The sequence below is a fragment of the Punica granatum genome, chromosome 4 (genome assembly GCF_007655135.1).
Source record: "Punica granatum isolate Tunisia-2019 chromosome 4, ASM765513v2, whole genome shotgun sequence".
Taxonomy (NCBI): Eukaryota; Viridiplantae; Streptophyta; class Magnoliopsida; order Myrtales; family Lythraceae; genus Punica; species Punica granatum.
Genome location: NC_045130.1, coordinates 28,149,276 through 28,168,166, shown reverse-complemented (window position 1 = coordinate 28,168,166; position 18,891 = coordinate 28,149,276). Strand labels below are relative to the sequence as shown.

The window sequence follows — 18,891 nt, the reverse complement described above, 5'->3', positions numbered from 1 at the left end:
TATCATATTCAACGAATGATAGAAATATGTCCAGATAATTTACATGTAGTAATACATAATTTTAAATAATAGAAAAATTAAAAATTTGCTCAATAATAAAAAAGAACAGCTGGAATTCTTTGATATTCTTCGTGTTCGGTATACCTATAAATACTTGACAAAATTCATTTTATCCATCGTCTTTCTATTCACTATGATTTTTTTAAAATCTCTACATGATACATCAACTTTTCGTAAGTACTTATATATAATAGAATTACAATCTCTCTATATATATACTAGCTTTTTTTGTGTGATGTGTGGGTTTTTTGTTAGAGTGGTTTTCTTTAGAAGAATTTTTAAAAATTTTGACATCACAATTGAAATATTCATTAAGTTATATATATTATTAAACTGAAACCATTCAAATATTAGTGCATATGATAACAAATTAAACATAATTGAAAATGAATTACAATACTAAATATGGATGAAGAAAATGATATAATTTAGAAAATATATTACATTTTCTTAAAAATCAAATTCTAAATATTTTGATGATAACTTCCATGTATTTTGTAAAAAGAAAAAAGAAATGAAAATCATTGATTGCCATAAATTCTTCACGCAAATTCTTTTAAAAATTTATAAAATAAATCTATCATTTACTATTTCAAAATATTCAATATTTAAACATGCTTATAAGCTTATTGCATACCATTAGATTTTTCTTTTAGTTATTAATTATGTCAAAAAGTTTTTTTATGGGTATGTTATTTTAAAATTTTATTTTTAAATAAATTTTGAGATTACATTTTTTTAAATCATGAATGTGCTTGTATATTAAAATTATTAACTATTTAATGATTTATATGCATTTGCTAATTTAATCCTAATTATATATGCATTTACAATTGTTTATTGAGATGTTTACTTTTATGACCTTATACTATATAGAAAATTAGTTTTCTAGCCCTATTTATTATGTGGGAAGCAACTTTATATATATAGAGTAGGTTTTCTTGTCCCGTAGGTTGCATGAGACTTTTACGACAAATACATTTGTATTTAGATAATTGATACTTAATTTTTATGAAAAAATATTTCTTTTTTCTTTAGTATATAAATATCTAATAATTATATCCAAATATCTTTAAGAATTATTGTTAATTCATATATTACTTCTATATTAGATAAGTAGAAGGAAAGTAGTGATGTAACTTTTTCAAAATCATCATTTTTCTAATTCGATCAAAAATTAGCAGCTATAAGTTTTGAGGATAATTTTGTAATTATCATATTTATGCATAAGTTTTGAGGATATATTAAAATTAAAAGATATCATGTCAAAAATATTTATACATATATATTCAAGTTATTAACATTTTATTTATAAATTCCGAATTTATATGCAATTACTAATTTAATATTTATATATAGTGATCATACTTATGCTTAAGTTTTGAGGCTATGTTAAAATTAAAATATTCCATATTCATATATATATATATATATATGAAAATTTAAAAAAATTATTTATAAATTCTAAATTTATATGCATATATTAATTTAGTCCCATTTAATCCTAATTGTATAATATTTACAGTTATACCATTATTTATTCCGCTACATATATTATTTATATTTTTACCCTTTTTTAACCATATAATATTTTGACATTTACCTTTCTAATCCTAATTGTGTAGTATTTATAATTATACCATTGATATTGCACTATATATATTATTTATATGTTTATCGTTTTAACCCTATAGTATTATGACATTTACCTTTCAAGCGCGGTCTTCTTTCATCTGTGCGTTGCACATATAATTTTTCTACAGAGATTTGTTGAACTTTTTAATTATTATATGATTATAATTATCTTTTTCTTGGTGGAGAATTTTTATGTTTTTCAAATTTAATTATATTTTCATTTTGAATAAAGTAGTTTTCATAAATTATACAGATCCAAAGTACATATAATTATATTATAGTTTTATGCACCCGATAAATTTTCCAAAATACATTTAAAATGATAGGAGATTTGTATTGAAATATTCTAATAATATATTGAACTTTGTACTTATAAGTTTTAATTCGTTTATAGAGTGTACAGATAACCTATCAATTAAAAATTATTTTCTTACAAATAAAATTTTTCAGAATGAGGGCAAAAATACCTACATAAATTAATTCAAGCAAAATATCTTCTTCTAATTTCGTTATTTTTAAATTAAATTAAATATAAATTAGATATGTATAAAAGTAAATATTATTTAGATAATGACTTTTTAAATATATTTCAATAAATATTTACCTCTCTAACCCTATTTATTGCATAGATATTGATCTTCTAACCCTGTGTTAATAAATATTTACCACCCTAACCATATTTATTGCATAAGATAAAATTATATAAATATATTTAATTACCATAATATATATTTATTCATAATAATAATTAATGTTATTCATTTTCAATATACTATATTATTGAGACATTTTCCCTTCTATCCCTAGAGTATGGTACAACTTATATATACCTATATATATTTAATTACAAGAATATATATTTAATTGAAATAATAATTAATATTTTATTATTCATTTTAAATATAATATATTATTTTATTAAGACATTTACTCTTCTACCCCATTTAATTAGGTCGGATTGCATAGGTATTAACCTTTCTAACCCTATATCTATAAACATTTATCACTGTAACCCTATTTATTGCATATGATACAATCATATACATATATATATTTAATTAAAATAATATATATTTAATTATAATAATAATAATTAATATTATTCATTTTCAATAAAATATACTATTTTATTAAGATATTTTCTCTTCTATCCTTATTTAACAGCATACTATACAACTTTATATATATATATATAATTACCAGAATATATATAATTATAATAATAATTAATATTATGTTATTCATATAATGTATTATTTCATTAAGACATTTTCTCTTCTACCCCTATTTAATAAGGTTGGATACAATTTCATATACATTGATTATTTGTTTTTAGGTCTAGAGTATGTATTTATTTATTATTATCATGATTTTACTTATTTGACTTTTTTTTATTTATATTCATTTATAAGTTATATTTGTTTATCGTCTATTTTTATATTAAAAAAACTTATCACGCAACGTGCGACTATTAACTGATTATAGTAAATTATATGGATTTTGAAGGAATTTTACTTAAATTTTTATTCTACGTTTGGTTCACATGGATAGCAATTATATTATGAACCTAATATATACATAGCACCAATTACTTTGTTTATTTGGGTTCGTAATTGGAATTCGGATTACGGATAGGGGGTCCTATTAGTAATAGATTAATAGGGAAATGTCTGCCCCGTTTGGATTCAGAGTTATTTGATTTTAACTTTAACTTTAACTTTAACTCAACATACTACACAATAAAAATACACATTTCCCAATTTAAAAATTTTAACTTTAACTTTAACTCAACACACTACACAACAAAAACACACGTTTCTCAAGTTGAATTTATAATCACATCTCATTTGTCATTTTCCGCAATCAAAATCAAAATCAAAATCAAAATAACTTTAACTCTGAATCCAAACGGCTCTGTCATGTTTCCTCTTCCTTATGTAATTCTATCACACATATGTAATAGAACCCAACTTACCAATATAGCTCGCCTATTCATCATATTTTCTGAAATTAGCCCTTTAGCCACCACCTCCTTTATCATCCCTTTGCCACGAGAAAATTTTAGATGATCCTACCTCAAATGATATGGTGAAAAAAAACGAATAATAATTATTTAATAAATAATAATTATGGTAATTATTCGAGTGATTAGCACTAAGTCTCTAATTTCATGCATTTTTATTAGTGATTCCTTACGTCATGTGGTGAGGTAGAACCACCTAATAACTTCTCATTTGCCACTGTCACCGCTGCTATGTCATTGCCCAATTAGCCCTCCACTGTCGATGCCACCAAGGATCCTGTTTCGACAACTCAATTAATCAACTCGAGATCACCAACGACCATTTTTTAATTATAAATCCAACATTGCCGTTTTGTTTTTTATTCTTATTTCTGGATTGTTAATAGAAACCAAGAAAGAAGAAATTGTTAGATTTTGCATTGAGAAGAATGAGGCAATAACGATACAATCACGAAGGAATCTCATGAACAAAGAAGTGAATCATGAACTTCCACACGCATATCATATTGTTATGACCTTTTATTATATCTATTTGTATTACCGTTTAATTTGTACCTAGTAAATGAAAGGCCGCATCATCCGATATCGCCTTAGGTCCTAATTTCTCTTTGCTCTTTGTATAGGAGGGATAACTTCGTACATTTGTCCTAGTACTGTCTATTCACTCTCTCAAACCAAATTTCCAAATGGTAATTCCCATCTCTTCTATTACATCAAATCAAACTAATAAGTTCATGTGTAACCTTAATTTTTTACTTATTAATTCGTATTCTCTATTCATTCCATTCATCCCTAATATACTTAAGTATACCATACCATCACTTTCGATCATTGCAATAGAATTTCCTTATTTTCAATTCTTATTTCTTGAAGAATTTTTTGGTAATCATATTTTGCCAACTGTTGTGAATACTGTAACTTTGTATGATGAAATATCTTCACTGATTTTTTCTCTCCACGAAAAAAAGTGGCTTAAGATTTCCTCCTTATTCTTCAACTCTCTCCTTGCTCCTTATCTCTCGTCCTTTCTCTCATATTCATCTGCACAATTCCCTTTCTATTTTGTTCGTTCCTTTTTTCTCTTATTCGTTATCTTCTATAATTACCTTGCAATAAATCTATGGTTGGAGAGATTCAGCTTCATATAAAAGTAAAAACGTTTTTGTTTAGCTCTATATGTTATACCATTAATTAGTATTCACTAATCAACTAAATTGATCAATAATCTATGCTCGTTGCATAGAGTGGCCATATAATATCTAAGAATAGAACCTAGATATTACTTAACGCGCGAAACAAGTTCTAAGCCACATCAACATTGGTTGATTCAAATAATTCAGTACTTGTTCCCCTTAAACAATTTAGGTTGGAGGCTTGTGAGTTGTGAATGGAGAAATTTGGGAAAAATATATATATATATATATATATGTCATGGCCAATTGTGAGTTGTGATGAGATACTACCAGCCATGAAGGCGGTCCTAGATGAGATGACCTATATTTATATATATATATATATATTCGGTTATAAAGGAAGTCATAAATCTAATATAATGAAATGAAAATCATAAATATATAATAAAGAAGTACGGATAGTTCCACCTGGGCATCGAACCTGCCGTGAGAGGATATGAGATATATTTTTTCCGGTTATGTATGGGATACATTTAAGTCCCAGCTCACAATCCAAATATGGTCTTACCATATATGCAGCCAAAACTTTGTGTATATAATAGCTTCACCCTCATTCCATCAAACAAATCACATTGTCACTAAACCTAAGCCCGATGGAAATGTCTAAAATTCTTCTTGCTCACTGTGCTCTCATCCTCCTTCCCCTCCAAGTCATTATTCTCTCATCATCTCCTAATCTCTTCATCTCTTGCTCAGTCACCCTTAATGAAGATCAGATCATCAGCTCATCATCACCAGATCCGTCTTCACTTCCCAGCTGGTTCTTCTTTGGAACTGCCTCTTCTGCTTACCAGGTGACACTACTTAATAAGTAACATTTCTTAGTTTTTTATTGGGTAAATAATTTTTTGATATTGGTAAACTGTGGTTTCCGAGTATTGCGACTGAATTTTCTGTTAAATTGCAGTTTGAAGGAGCTTACCTGAGCGACGGAAAGGGTCTGAACAATTGGGATGTTTACTCTCACAAACCTGGCAAGCTAGTTTACAATTTCCTGGTCCCAGTCGCATGGCATGCATCGGAGCACATGCAAATCTGAGTTACGCTTGTGCTAGCTTATTTATTTTGCTCCTATTCATTCAATTTGTATGTGCCGGATGTCAACCAGAGGATTGATATCGGACTGCTTTTATGTGTTTGTTTTCTGATTAAGCGTGCTGAGGGTATTGGACAATATGGTTTATTGTTCTCTGTATTTAGGAATTTTGTACGAAGTTCAGAGGAACTTTATATGGTAAAGTCAAAAGGCGCGAGATAGGATAGTTTCATTGAAAAATTAATAAACTCAACTCATGGTAATAGAAATTTCGTAACGCCAAGTCCAAGGGGAGCGACCGCCCCCTTGCCCCCTCAAATCTATCCCTGCTCTTATCCTTTTGCATGAAATACACTTTTTAAAACGTCGCATGTGTCACACTTTGTGCAGGAAACAAAAATAATGGACGGAAGTAACGGAGACGTTGCCGTGGACCACTATCACCATTATCTGGTAACAATCTCTACATATTCATATGTATTGCTCGGGATGGATCGAGGGTTGCTAAGAGGGCAGTCAGGCTAAAATTTTAGGGCTCTCTAAAGAGTTGGATATATACACACACACACATATATATATATATATATTTGTATTTTTTAATGAATTTACTGATTTCGCCTCTCCAAACTCGTAAAGTTTCCCTTCCCATTCGCCCCTCATGGACCTTGGTCCGGTTGCCCCCCCTCCCTGATTCAAATCCTGGGTTCATTCTCGACATATCGCCTCAAAGCCTTTATGGATGATTTGCGCTTGATATCTTCCCAAAAGATTGATTTGGTTGAAAATGGTGGTGAGATAACAGGAAGACGTAGGATTAATGGCAAGCCTTGGGGTCGACAGTTATCGCTTCTCAATTTCATGGGCACGAATTCTACCCAGTGAGCCAGCCTTCTCTATTTTCTCCTTTTTTATATTTCAATTTTAATTCATTTTAGAAAATTTTATTTAGACGGAAATATAGCTTCTTCTTTTTCTTTTTTTATGTGTGATAGTGTGTGTGTGTGTGTTTTGTCTAAATTAAAACAGAAGGGAGATTTGGAGGCATAAATATGTTAGGCATTGACTTCTACAACAACCTCATTGACGCCCTCCTCTCGAAAGGTAATTCAGTCACTCACTTCGTTCCCTTAACAAAAGGTTCACGGGAAGTTCTCCGAAAATTTTAGTAAAGCAACTTCGGTGCTTCCTAAACTATCGTATGTAACTTCCTAATATGTCAATACTCGTCCTGGTTTTTTTATCGGAATAATATGAATCTATTCGGTTCGTTTTGGTTTCCATTTTTTCTTTCTCCCCAAAGGGAAACAGGGAACACCGGAAATTGTTTTATGCAAGGAACACTGCAGGATCTGTATACTTGCAATTAATTTCTCTTATATTTTCTTTTTCTTTTTTTTCTTTTGGCAAAATTAGGTATTCAACCGTTTGCGACATTGCATCATTTTGATATCCCCCTAGAGCTTGAAGACAGATATGAAGCTTGGCTAAGTCCTCTCTCAAGGTACCCCCCAGCAACAAATAAAATAACTTATAATCCAAGAAAATTCTCTCTTGCTACCCAGGAAAGTGGTAAATGTCGATAATTACACTTTCCCAGAGAGGATTTCCAGTTATATGCGGATATATGCTTTAAACATTTCGGAGATCGGGTGAAACACTGGGTCACCTTCAACGAGCCAAACATCCATATGATGCTTGCATACCGAAGAGGGGAATTCTCGCCTTGTCGTTGCTCCGGCGGGTTCGGCAATTGCAGTCATGGGGATTCCGAGAGGGATCCCTTCATAGCAGCCCACAACATAATCTTATCTCATGCAGCTGCGGTTGATACATACAAGAAAAATTATCAGGTAACTCGATCTCAACTTTGCACTGCAACCTTTTACCTGAAAACTGAATTACCTTCTATCAAGGTAGTGCTAACGACATGAGTGCATATGCAGAAGGAACAAAATGGTACCATTGGACTCGTTTTACATTCGCCATGGTTCGAGCCAATCAGCGACTCCAAAGAAGACAAATTAGCCGCTAAGAGAGCTCTGTCGTTCTTTAACAATTGGTAGGCTTTGCATTACCTCCAAAGGAGCTAATAATGCGTCCGAGAAGCAAGCCTAGCAGGACTTGACTCATTCTTTTTCTGCAGGATCTCAGACCCAGTAATATTCGGCAGATACCCCAGAGAGATGGTTGAGATATTGGGCAATATTTTGCCTGAATTCTCAAGAAAGGAACAGGAGAAATTACAGAATACGGGGGTAGATTTTATCGGGATAAACCACTACTCAAGTTACTACGCCAAAGACTGCCTCTTCTCATATTGTGACGTCGATCCCGGCAATGGAACAACTTGGACAGAAGGTTCTTACTGGCAGCTCTCACAAAGAAATGGCCTCCCGATAGGACAACCCGTAAGTAAAGTCATCCAACCTTAAATGTCTTTACTAACATGCCTCATAATTTTCAGACGAGTGACTAACATTTTCTACGTGGCAGACCGACATTTAGTGGCTAAATGTATCGCCAGAAGGATGGAGAAAATGGTAAACTATGTCAAGGATAGATATAACAACACACCAATGTATATTACCGAGAATGGTGAGAGCACAAAAGGAGGAATCTAGCTAGCTACCTTGTTCTATTAACCGTCTAATGGCAGATATTGACATGAACAGCATAACATTCTTCTTTAGGTTTTGGTGAAGTGGATGTCTCAAAAATCAGGAAGAACGTATTTCTTCAAGATGTGAAAAGAGTGGAGTACATGGCGCGATACTTGAAATTTCTTATAAATGCTGTGAGGTGAGAAATCTAGCCCTTAGTATCAAGCAAGAACACATCAATATTTCGCTGGGAGGTCCAAAAAAAAAAGAGTAAAAACAACGCTACAAAAGATCATTTAGGCCGAGTTTCTTTGTCACAAAAGAAACAAACAAACCATAAGCACGTAGAAGGGTAGTCATGCTTACCAATCCTTCAGTCTTCTCATTTCTCATCTTTAAGAAATGAAGAATAGTAACAAAAAGAAAAGAAGGGGTTAGATTGCAATCTACCGATATAGTCAAAACATGTCTTCGAAGGGGTGATGTACAAACTGTATTCCATGTAATATTTCTCATAACTTCCTACAACCAATAAAGGGTGATTTTGGGCTTAGTAAAGTTCATCTCATTGATGAATTCAATGCACGGCCACAAAATTAATTATGAGTTGCATTGATACCATAGTGACTACACCAACTAATAAAAATCGAAGGCAACATTTCCCTCGAGTAAGAAACAATCAAAATGTCTGTCTTAGTGATGCACAGGAATACAGATCAAAACAATATCTCACCTAGAAGTACTTAATTTGGATCAGCTCTTAGCTAGCGTGATAGGAAAAGAAGACTCATAATTAAATTTCTCACCAAGTATGAGCTTTTCGAAACTATTAATATCTTCACAATCGGGACCTTGCCCTACAAATGTGCTTGTCATCATCCCAATAAATTTGGCATGCTTGAAAGGTCAGTTGTTACTGAGGGCTCCTTCCCATGTCGTGTTATCTACTATTCAACAGTCACGGCTTTGTCAGTCTTATTAATTTGTATACAATAGTTTGAGCTTCCCCGACAGATTAGCCCTGGGATTGGCCATTTCTATGACTGCAGAGAGGGCATGTACATCGGGTCACCCGCTATGGTGCACCGAGGGCCCAATACCTGCATTACGAGCACCCCTAAATCAATCTTGACGTGTAACTCCGCATTCGTCAGTAAGTCGATTTTTTTGAAGAAAGTTTGCATTCATCAGTAAGTCGATATTTTAAAGGGTAGACAACATCTAGAAGTTTGGCTTTTGGTCAAGGTTAAGCACGTCTTGTCTAATCACGCCAAACCCATCTAAACATGTTCAACTGTGTTAAAATTTGCTTGTCTATCGTATTTAGATATTTTTTTCACAAAAACGTTCGCGATTAATTTTTAAATCTCGCAGTTTAAACTTTCTAGTTGAAAGGGGAAGGAGATTGAGTGAGAATAAACTTGATGCGTTTTTCCAGAAGATTAATTTTTCCTGGAAAAATCCAAACTTTTCATGATATTTTATAGCATGTGGCTGCAAATAAATGGAGGAAAGTTCTCTCACTATTTCATGAGGTCAATGAATCGAAATTTTTAGAAGTAATTGTAACAGAGCAGGTATCGCAGGCCTAAACTCTAGTATCTTACATGTGATGGTAAAATATGCCCAAGAAATCCTCTGACAGCATTACCATTTTCTGTGAATAGGGAAAAACAGAAAAGGAATTCATCAACAAAGCAACTGGGGTTAAAAACTGATTTGAATTTTCAAGTAATTAATTTTGCCTTCCCCTGCATTAATTATAGTCTATTAAGTATATTGATTAATATTAAAAAATAATTGCAATGGAAAGAAGAAGAAAGGAATTGATCTGGTTGAATTGGTGGTGAGATAACAGCAAGACATAGGGCGAATGGAAAACCTTGGAGTAAACAGCTATCGGTTCTCAATTTCACGGGCACGAATTCTACCCAGCCTTCTCTGTTTTATCCTTAATTATTTTTTAATTTCAATTAATTTTATGAAATTTTATTTACTCGGAAAAATTAACTTTTTGCTTTTGTCTAACTAAAACTGAAGGAAGATTTGGAGGCATAAATATGTCAGGCATTGATCACTTCAACAAACTCATTAACGCTCTCCTCTCAAGAGGTAAATTCATTTACTCACTTCCCCTTGCTTTCATTTCAACTCATTTCTAGAGAGTTTTTCAGTTCCGATTTTGGATTCTCCGAAAAATTTAGCTCTGATCCTCATTGTATCGAAAAATAAGAATCTATTACTGATTGTAGCCCTTCAGCTTTGTTTTCTAGAGAAACAAGCGAGTCATGTTTGGTACGGTGGAATGGGATCGTTATACAAAATATGATAATCTTGTATAATGATTTCATTTTGTTCCATTTTCATTCCTTTGTGCCAAACATTCCCACTAGGAGAAAAGAAAAGTCACACTCGAAACCGTTTCACACTATACGCAATGCGTTTCTTAGGAACTTCGGAGACAGTTTTTTGCATCCGAAGTTTGGAAAATGAGACCCCAAATACGAATGCCCAATGCAGATTTCACTATATTGATGGCAATACCTATAACTTTCTTTTTGCCCTTTTTCTTTGTGTTTCTTTTTTTTTTGGGGCAAATATTAGGAATTCAACCATTTGTGACATTGCATCACTTTGATATCCCACAAGAGCTTGAAGACAGATATGGAGGTTGGCTCAGCTCTCTCCCACAAATAACAACAAATGAAATAACTTGAAACCCGAGAAAAGTCTCTCTTGCTAGCCAAGAAAATGATAAATAGTCATGATATTACAACTTCTAGTTAGGATTTCCGATACTTCGCGGATATATGCTTCAAGTACTTCAGAGATCTGATGAAGCACTGGATCACCTTCAATGAGGTGAAACACCAAGCAATTCTCGGGTACCTTCCCATTGCTCCAGTCCATTCAGGAACTGCACTAGTGGCGATTCAGAGAAGGAGCCGCTCATTGCAGCCCACAACTTGACCTTGTCTCATGCAGCTGCAGTCGATACATACAGAAGAAAGTATCAGGTACTAAATCAGAAAGGAACAACCACACATATTAATTAGCTCATTCCTCTTCTAAGCTAAAAAACATGAGTACATATATGCAGAAGGAACAACAAGGTACCATTGGGATCGTGTTACATGCAACATGGTTTGAGCCGATAAGCAACTCTGCAGAAGACAAATTAGCCACTGAGAGAGCTCTGCCATTCTTTATGAATTGGTGGGCTCTGCATTTCCTTAAAACAAGCTAATAATAATGGATTTGAAACAAGCCAAGACAACTTGACTCATTCTTTTCTTGCAGGTTCTTGGACCCAATAATATTTGGCAGATACCCGGGAGAGATGATCGAGATATTTGGCAATACTTTGCCTAGATTCTCGGAAAGGAGCTGGATAAGTTACAGAGCGATTTGGATTTTATCGGGGTAAACTACTACTCAAGTTTCTATGTCAAAGACTGCCTCTCCTCGAAGTGTGATAAGCCCGGCAACGAACCACTAGGACTGAAGGTTATTACCGGCAGACCTCACATAGGAATGGTGTCCCGATTGGGAAACCCGTAAGCAAATTACTCCACAATCTTTAGAAATGTCTTCACTAACATGACTCATACCTTTCAGCTGATGAACATTTTCTACATGGCAGACTGACTTGTGGTGGCTAAATGCATTCCCAGAAGGAATGGAGAAAATGGTAAACTATATCAGTGGGAGATATAACAACACACCAATGTATATTACAAAGAATGGTGAGTGCACAAAAAGAGGAATCTAGATAGCTACCTTGTTATACGAACCGTCTTTTGGCAGATTTTCACTTGAGCAGCATACTTTCCTTGTTTACGTTTCGGTGAATTGGAGGACCCGAAACTCGGGAAGTATGTGTCGCTTCAAGATGTGAAGAGTTGAGTATATGGCAGGACACGTGAACTATCTTGTAAAAGCTCTGAGTTAAGAAATCTAGCATTTTACATTATGGAGGAAACCTTGAAAATTTCTCCAAAACGCAAAGAGGGGCCAGCCTCTTTGCCATATGAAAAACTTGAAAATGAGGGACATAAAACTCTCATCTCATTCCTTTCTATGACCAGGAATGGAGTAGATGTTAGGGGTTACTTCACATGGTCCCTGCTTGACAATTTCGACTGGAATTATGGGTACACAGTAAGGTTTGGACTGCAGTACGTGGACTTCAAGACAACGAAGAGAACTCCTAAACTATCAGCAGGTTGGTACAGAACATTCATAGCAAAGCACAAGAAGATCAACATGGTAACATCTTCAAGCAACCCGCAAAAGAGCGCGTATTAGTCAACTCATCGTGTTATTAGCCAGCAGCAAGGGCCAACGGATGAAGTCAATGACTTAAGAGGCATTTGATAAATTAAGTTCTTAAAAATTAAGCACTTAATTAGTTAAGAAAAGAAGTGTATAAGAAGATGAGAGGATTGATAAGGATGAGAAGATGTATTTTGAGGAGTTAAAAAGTACCAATAAGTTAAAAATGACTTATTTCATTAAGTCATATTTTTTTACTTAACTCATTAAGTAGTTTTTAACTTAATGATTAAGTAATTTAGAAATTCATATCTCATCTTTCCCTCCTTCTCCCCTTCATTTTCCCTCATAACTAAATTATAACTAAATTTTAAGCACTTGTTGGATTAAGTTGAAACAAACACACCCTTACACATAACGCACTTTCAACTGTGATGGAGAGACAAAGTGTACATGTATACAAATACCTATACACATCTTCATACTTAAAGCTAGCTCTCACTTAGAAAAAGAAATTGTTACCAATCCTTCAGTTTTCTCATTTCTCATCAACAAGAAATGAAGAATAATAACCTAAAGAAATGGGTCAGATTGCAGTCTATTGAAATTTACAATCAAATAAGTCTTCCAAAGGGTTATTTAACGATTGTTTTCCTTGTAATTTCCTCATTTATTTTAGAAACAATAAAAATTTGGCAAACGTCATAATTTCCTAGAACCAAAAAGAGGTAACTTTAGGTTTTGTAAAGTTTCAGAAAGCCATTTTCACCAGAGACATCTGAAACCAGAACTTCAACAATCAATTGTGTATGATCACAAAAAATGATGAATTACATTAATATGTCAGTGAGTACTCTAGCTGGAAAAAAAAAATCAAAGGAAATTTCTCCCTCATGCTAGAAAAGATCAAAAGGAAAAATGGCCAAAAAAATATCGCAGCCAGGAAAAGCACTAAATTTGGAATGAAAAGCTCTTAGTGTGAAAAGTAGAATATCAAGGACTCATAATTATACTTCTCAACAAGTATGAGTTCTTTGAACCTATTCATATCTCCACCACGGGGACTCTGCCCTATAAATGTGCGTATCATCATCCCAAGAAATCTGGCACGCTTGAAGGCCAATTGCTACTGAGGGCTCCTTCCCATGCTGTGCTATCCACTGTTCAACAGCGACAGCTTTATCGGTCTCATTAGTATACAATGTTTTGAGCTTCCCAAATGGGTTAATCCCAGGATTGGCCATTTCTGCAATTGCGGAGGGCATGTACATCGAGTCGCCCACTAAGGGTGCACCAAGGGCAGCTAGCTGTGTCCGGATCTGCATTACAAGCTCATCTAAATCATCAATCTTGAAATGTAATTTCGCATTCATCAGTAAGCGGTTACTTCAAAATAACTCTGCCTTCATCAGTAAGTTAATATTTCAAAATAACTCTGCATTCATTAGTAAGACAATATCTCAAAGGGTAGGCAACGTCTAGAAGTTCGGGTGTTCGACACTCACGTCTTCTGTCTAAACACATCAAACCCATTTAAGCAAGGTTAGATGTGTCAAATATACTTGATTATCCAAGTTTGACCCTTTTCATGTGAATTTTCACAATTAATTCTTTGCAATCCCAAGGTTTAAGCTTCTAGTTTGGAGAGGGAGTGAGAATAAACCTGGTGAGTTTTTCCAGTCAAGAGGTTGATTTTGCACTCATATGCAAAATCCTTTTTGGGCCACCCGCAGTCTTCAATATTATACTTCTCCTCAATGATAGAGTTCGGCCAAGGGACTCTTTTACATTCCATCACCTCGAGCTGACACAGGTGCCATCCCTTCACAAAATCTGCAAGCCACGAAGAATTCTTAGACCAAAAAGAACTGGGCTTGTTTTGATCAGAAGAGTAATGAATTAAGAACTCGAATTTCTATAGAGGTATTTTTTGGTAGGACTCATCAATATAATGTGTGTGAGTTAAATAAGATAAAGATCAGTAGCTTTAAACCAGACCAGATCATGGACTGGGGCAACCTTTAGCAAATAAATTATTACCTTCAGAAACAATTCTCGGGGCCATGTTAACTGGGCGCATGTAATGTGTTACGATTCCGACTGGCACAGGTGCAGCAGCAAGAGCAAGATATAGCTTCTTAACCATTTTGTCCTTAGTATCGGGAAAAATCATCCATCAGTAAATCAGGAAGCTATAATGGATGGACTGAAATTAATTACTATTTCTTTTGCTTTAAGACATCACTTAATGAAGGAGGTTACACTAGATGTTTGGGTAAATAGAATTGCTGACTTACCCTTATTTTTCCATGAAAAATTGAGCAGTATTCCTTTGTCTTAGCAAACACAACACTGCAATAAAGTCCAAACATCTTTCATCCTTTCATCCATGGACAATATGCCACCGAGAACAGTAATAACAACCTCAAATTCCTTCAGAAAATTACCATCCCTCTGAGCAATTATCAATCTGATGAGTAGTCTTGAGTGGTTCTTCGAGACCAAGGGCGCGACTTGAGAAAGTTGCACAACTCTCTTCGATGTTGTCAGTAGTTCCCCCTACCTACGAATATGCAAGAATCAAAAGAAAGCAATCAGTGGGTGACTCTGAGAAGAAAATAAATGCAAGAATCGAGTTCCCAGATGTGGGGAAGTTAGAAGAAACCTCAGATTCTTTCTTCCTATCATGTTATTTGAAATATAAAGCATTTTCTATTAACAGTACCGAATGTAAAAGTGACATGAGTATGAGGAAAAAACCCATTCTTAAATAGTTTTGCACAGATTACTTATTAGCCAAATCATTGGAGAACGCTGCCTTAAAAATAAATAAAACATATGTAAATTATAAAATAATCATTGTCTATAAGAACTGCATATCGCAGGGAAAAGTGGATCTGAAAGCCTGCCTCACTTTCCATTGGGATCTCTTTATGGTATCTTGAGGAATAAATCAGAAGTTAGAACTTAAAGCTAGTTTCAGACAACATGAGAATGACTTTCAAGTTCAACCTCCTCTCCTAGGTTTATATTCATTATGCCTTATCAAATTTCAAAAGAAAGTTGTTAAGTTATGAGACAAATCAGATACATACAGAAGTACCAGCAGGTTTGTCCAACACCACATATGAATCCTCCACAGCTATTATTCTTGATCTCCAATCGATTTCATAGCACCTGATAGAAAAGTAATCAGCGCACGTATATATAGTATACAAGGAGTAAAGGGACAAATAGTGTTGATACAAAGTCAGCTATTATGGGGAATCATAAGTGAATGTCTTGTCGCTAAGAAATTAAACATAAATCTCTTCGAAGTGTTATTTGAAGAAAAAATATGGCATACAATCAGATGTTCAGCACCGCCATGAATCTTCAAACAACTAGAAATCAGAAGGAAGAGTGAAGAAAATGTCTCTCAGTGGCAACATTCAAAAGAGATCTAATTTCAATTTGGCACCTACCAGATTTAATGCCCTCAAATTACACCCTTTAATTAAAGTCAACTAAAGTCTTGGAAACTCTCTAGATTTGTCACCAAACACGAATGCATTTACACTGCAGGGAGACCATTTGAGATTAATCTTGTACAAATTTCAAATTGCAATTCATGATGTACAACCAGAAGAATAAATTTAGGGAAAAACATTTGAGTACAAATTTGATATTCAAAGTTACCTGGGGAAGCGCTTGGGGTGTACATGGATACGCAAATATGATCCTGCTTCAACAAACTGGTTTGGTTCAGTTATCCTAAATGTCTTCTGGGCTTCTCGTACAGTTTTACCTTTAATGGAAGCCCTAGATTTTAAAACCACTGGATCTGTGACCTCTTTATAGATCCTCATCTGCTCAGGTGTAGCACTTGGTGGAGGCTGTGGACATACAAGTGCAGCATGCACAGCTCCAAACTGAATAAGATCTGCAACAAACCTTCAAAGAATGAAATTTTTGTTTATCTTTCTCATCGGGCTTTGCGCTGGAATAATCTAAAGTACATGATATGCGGTCTCTTAGGCTCCATTTGCTTTTGGAATATCTATTAGCATCTAGATAATGTTTCCAATAAAAAGAAGTTTTTGTGCAAATATCTTTCATGAAATATCCCCCAGCAGGTTCGCTGCATAGCTAAAAAAATATTTATGTTGTCAAATAGAAAGATGAAAAGCAAGACACTTTTGGACAAAGCAATAGAATCCCATAGTTACGGAAGGGAATGCAAGACAAAATTACTCACAGTGGAGGAAGATTCAGAGCTTTAGAGATGTAATCTAAGGCAGGTCCTCCTTCTGAAACAACCAAATGTTCAACTCTGGGCGGTGTGTTGTGTAAGGGACATGGCAGTAGCCGGTTATATTCTGGGTATCTGAAAGGGAAAAAGCAAGGGGACAAAGAAAAGTTAGTTTACATTGAAAAATTGAATATATATCAACTTTGGAAGTGATTGATGAGCAATTACAACTCGATTGTCTTGAACCCTTTCCAAGCATATAAACAAGGGTCCAGACAAAATTCACTACTTCAAGCGTTCAGCTGAAATGAAGCCATTGGAGTGAGTGAAGAAAAATCACCGCAGACATAATTAGGTTAAAAAGCAGAACACAACAACAAATGGCTTGATAAAGACAGTAACTACATGGACATCTATTGAGTATAATAAACAAATTTCCAACTTATAATCTACAACACTTAATTACTAATTTATTCACATACACTCTCTCTGTGATCAATTGAATTCTTCCATTTAAGAGGATCCCAAACATGCTGTTAGGAGATTTGTTTGTAAAGAGAACTACGAACGCATGACTAGTTACATAAAGCAATTTTCCTTTTCTTGACCAACTTATTGGGACGATTAGGTATCATCGTATAACTATTAATCACCTCAAATATTCCATCACACCATATCAGTGTGTTCCAATCAGCAACCTCTTCCTCATCTGTCCTGGAAATACAATGCGAATAAAAGTCTTTTCCATGAAAGGAAATTATCTTTTCACTTCTAGTTCTGGCTGAATACGTAACACCAGCAATGTGCCCCGACAATGTAACATACTCGGTCACTACCGAATCTCATGCTACGGTTTGCTACTGCCAAGGGTATGTTCAATGGATTAAGCCAACCACAATACATAAAACATGAGTGTGCCCTTAACACCCCATGACCCGGGAAACAAGACCAGATAAAAATGGACTGTTCAATCCTTCACAATGTCAAGACTTTTGCTTCGATTCCTCAGCAGACATACAAAGGGTACCCAAGTAATTGCAGAATAACACGGTGCGGAGTAAAAGTTCTAGTCTATGGTGAAGAAGACAGGCAAAGAGGTTATCATACCAAAAAAAGCTGTAACACTATTCAATCACACAAAACGAAGACTGAGAGTAAATCATGAGAGTGTAAGGAGGAAGACTTAGTACCCATTAACAGGAGGAGGCGGTGAAGTGTAGATAACATCTGACTTAGCGGTTTCACATGTTACAGCTCCGGTCCTCGAGCTCCATAGACGCCGGGAAAAGCAGGGACTCCGAGGCTTCTTGAGGACAAGCTGGGTCGCCGCTAAAGTTCGGAGAAGGGACATCGGCGGAGGAACGTAGCTCCGGCAGCTCACTAGGCCGTTGCCGAGCAGGGAAGCTAGGCTGGGAGCCCCCATCTCCGCTGCTGCGGTGCGTGTTAGGGGGGACTGAACGAACAGAGCGGCAGAAAGGAAACGAATGGGCACGGTGATATATATTTTTCTTTATATATATTTATGCACACAGCACCTAAACTAAAAGGGTTAATTTAATTTTGGCCCCAGAAGTTTCCTCCATGCTCTTATTTTCCCAAAAAGGACCAGAGTCAACAAACATATGGTTATTGTGAAACTGATCTTTCGAATCGGTTTTATTTATTTATTTTTCATTGCGTAATAAATCGATTTTGTTTTGATAGAATATTTTTGTGCACACATGGAAAACAACCACATTTAATAATTATAAATAAATTATACTCCCATTTTTAGGGAAAAAAACTGACATTATGTCCCAATTTGACTATGTTGACTAAAATCGTTAGAATATTTCATG

General features: G+C 34.5%; 1 protein-coding gene and 2 pseudogenes across 1 annotated transcript; 2 read left to right on the top strand and 1 right to left on the bottom strand.

Annotated features, from left to right (window-relative positions):
- Positions 1-5,501: 5,501 nt before the first annotated feature.
- Positions 5,502-8,805, top strand: LOC116205524 (annotated as a pseudogene).
- Positions 8,806-9,624: 819 nt separating this feature from the next.
- Positions 9,625-12,510, top strand: LOC116204273 (annotated as a pseudogene).
- Positions 12,511-13,601: 1,091 nt separating this feature from the next.
- LOC116206394 (RNA pseudouridine synthase 6, chloroplastic) lies at positions 13,602-18,545 on the bottom strand. Its single transcript, XM_031539261.1, has 9 exons — positions 18,244-18,545; positions 17,060-17,188; positions 16,501-16,755; positions 15,918-15,999; positions 15,270-15,385; positions 15,120-15,174; positions 14,863-14,974; positions 14,486-14,655; positions 13,602-14,141 (listed from the first exon to the last, which is right to left on the bottom strand). Exons 1-9 carry the CDS (start codon positions 18,474-18,476, stop codon positions 13,863-13,865), a joined length of 1,431 nt encoding a protein of 476 aa, XP_031395121.1. The 5' UTR covers positions 18,477-18,545; the 3' UTR covers positions 13,602-13,862.
- Between the last annotated feature and the right edge of the window lie 346 nt (positions 18,546-18,891).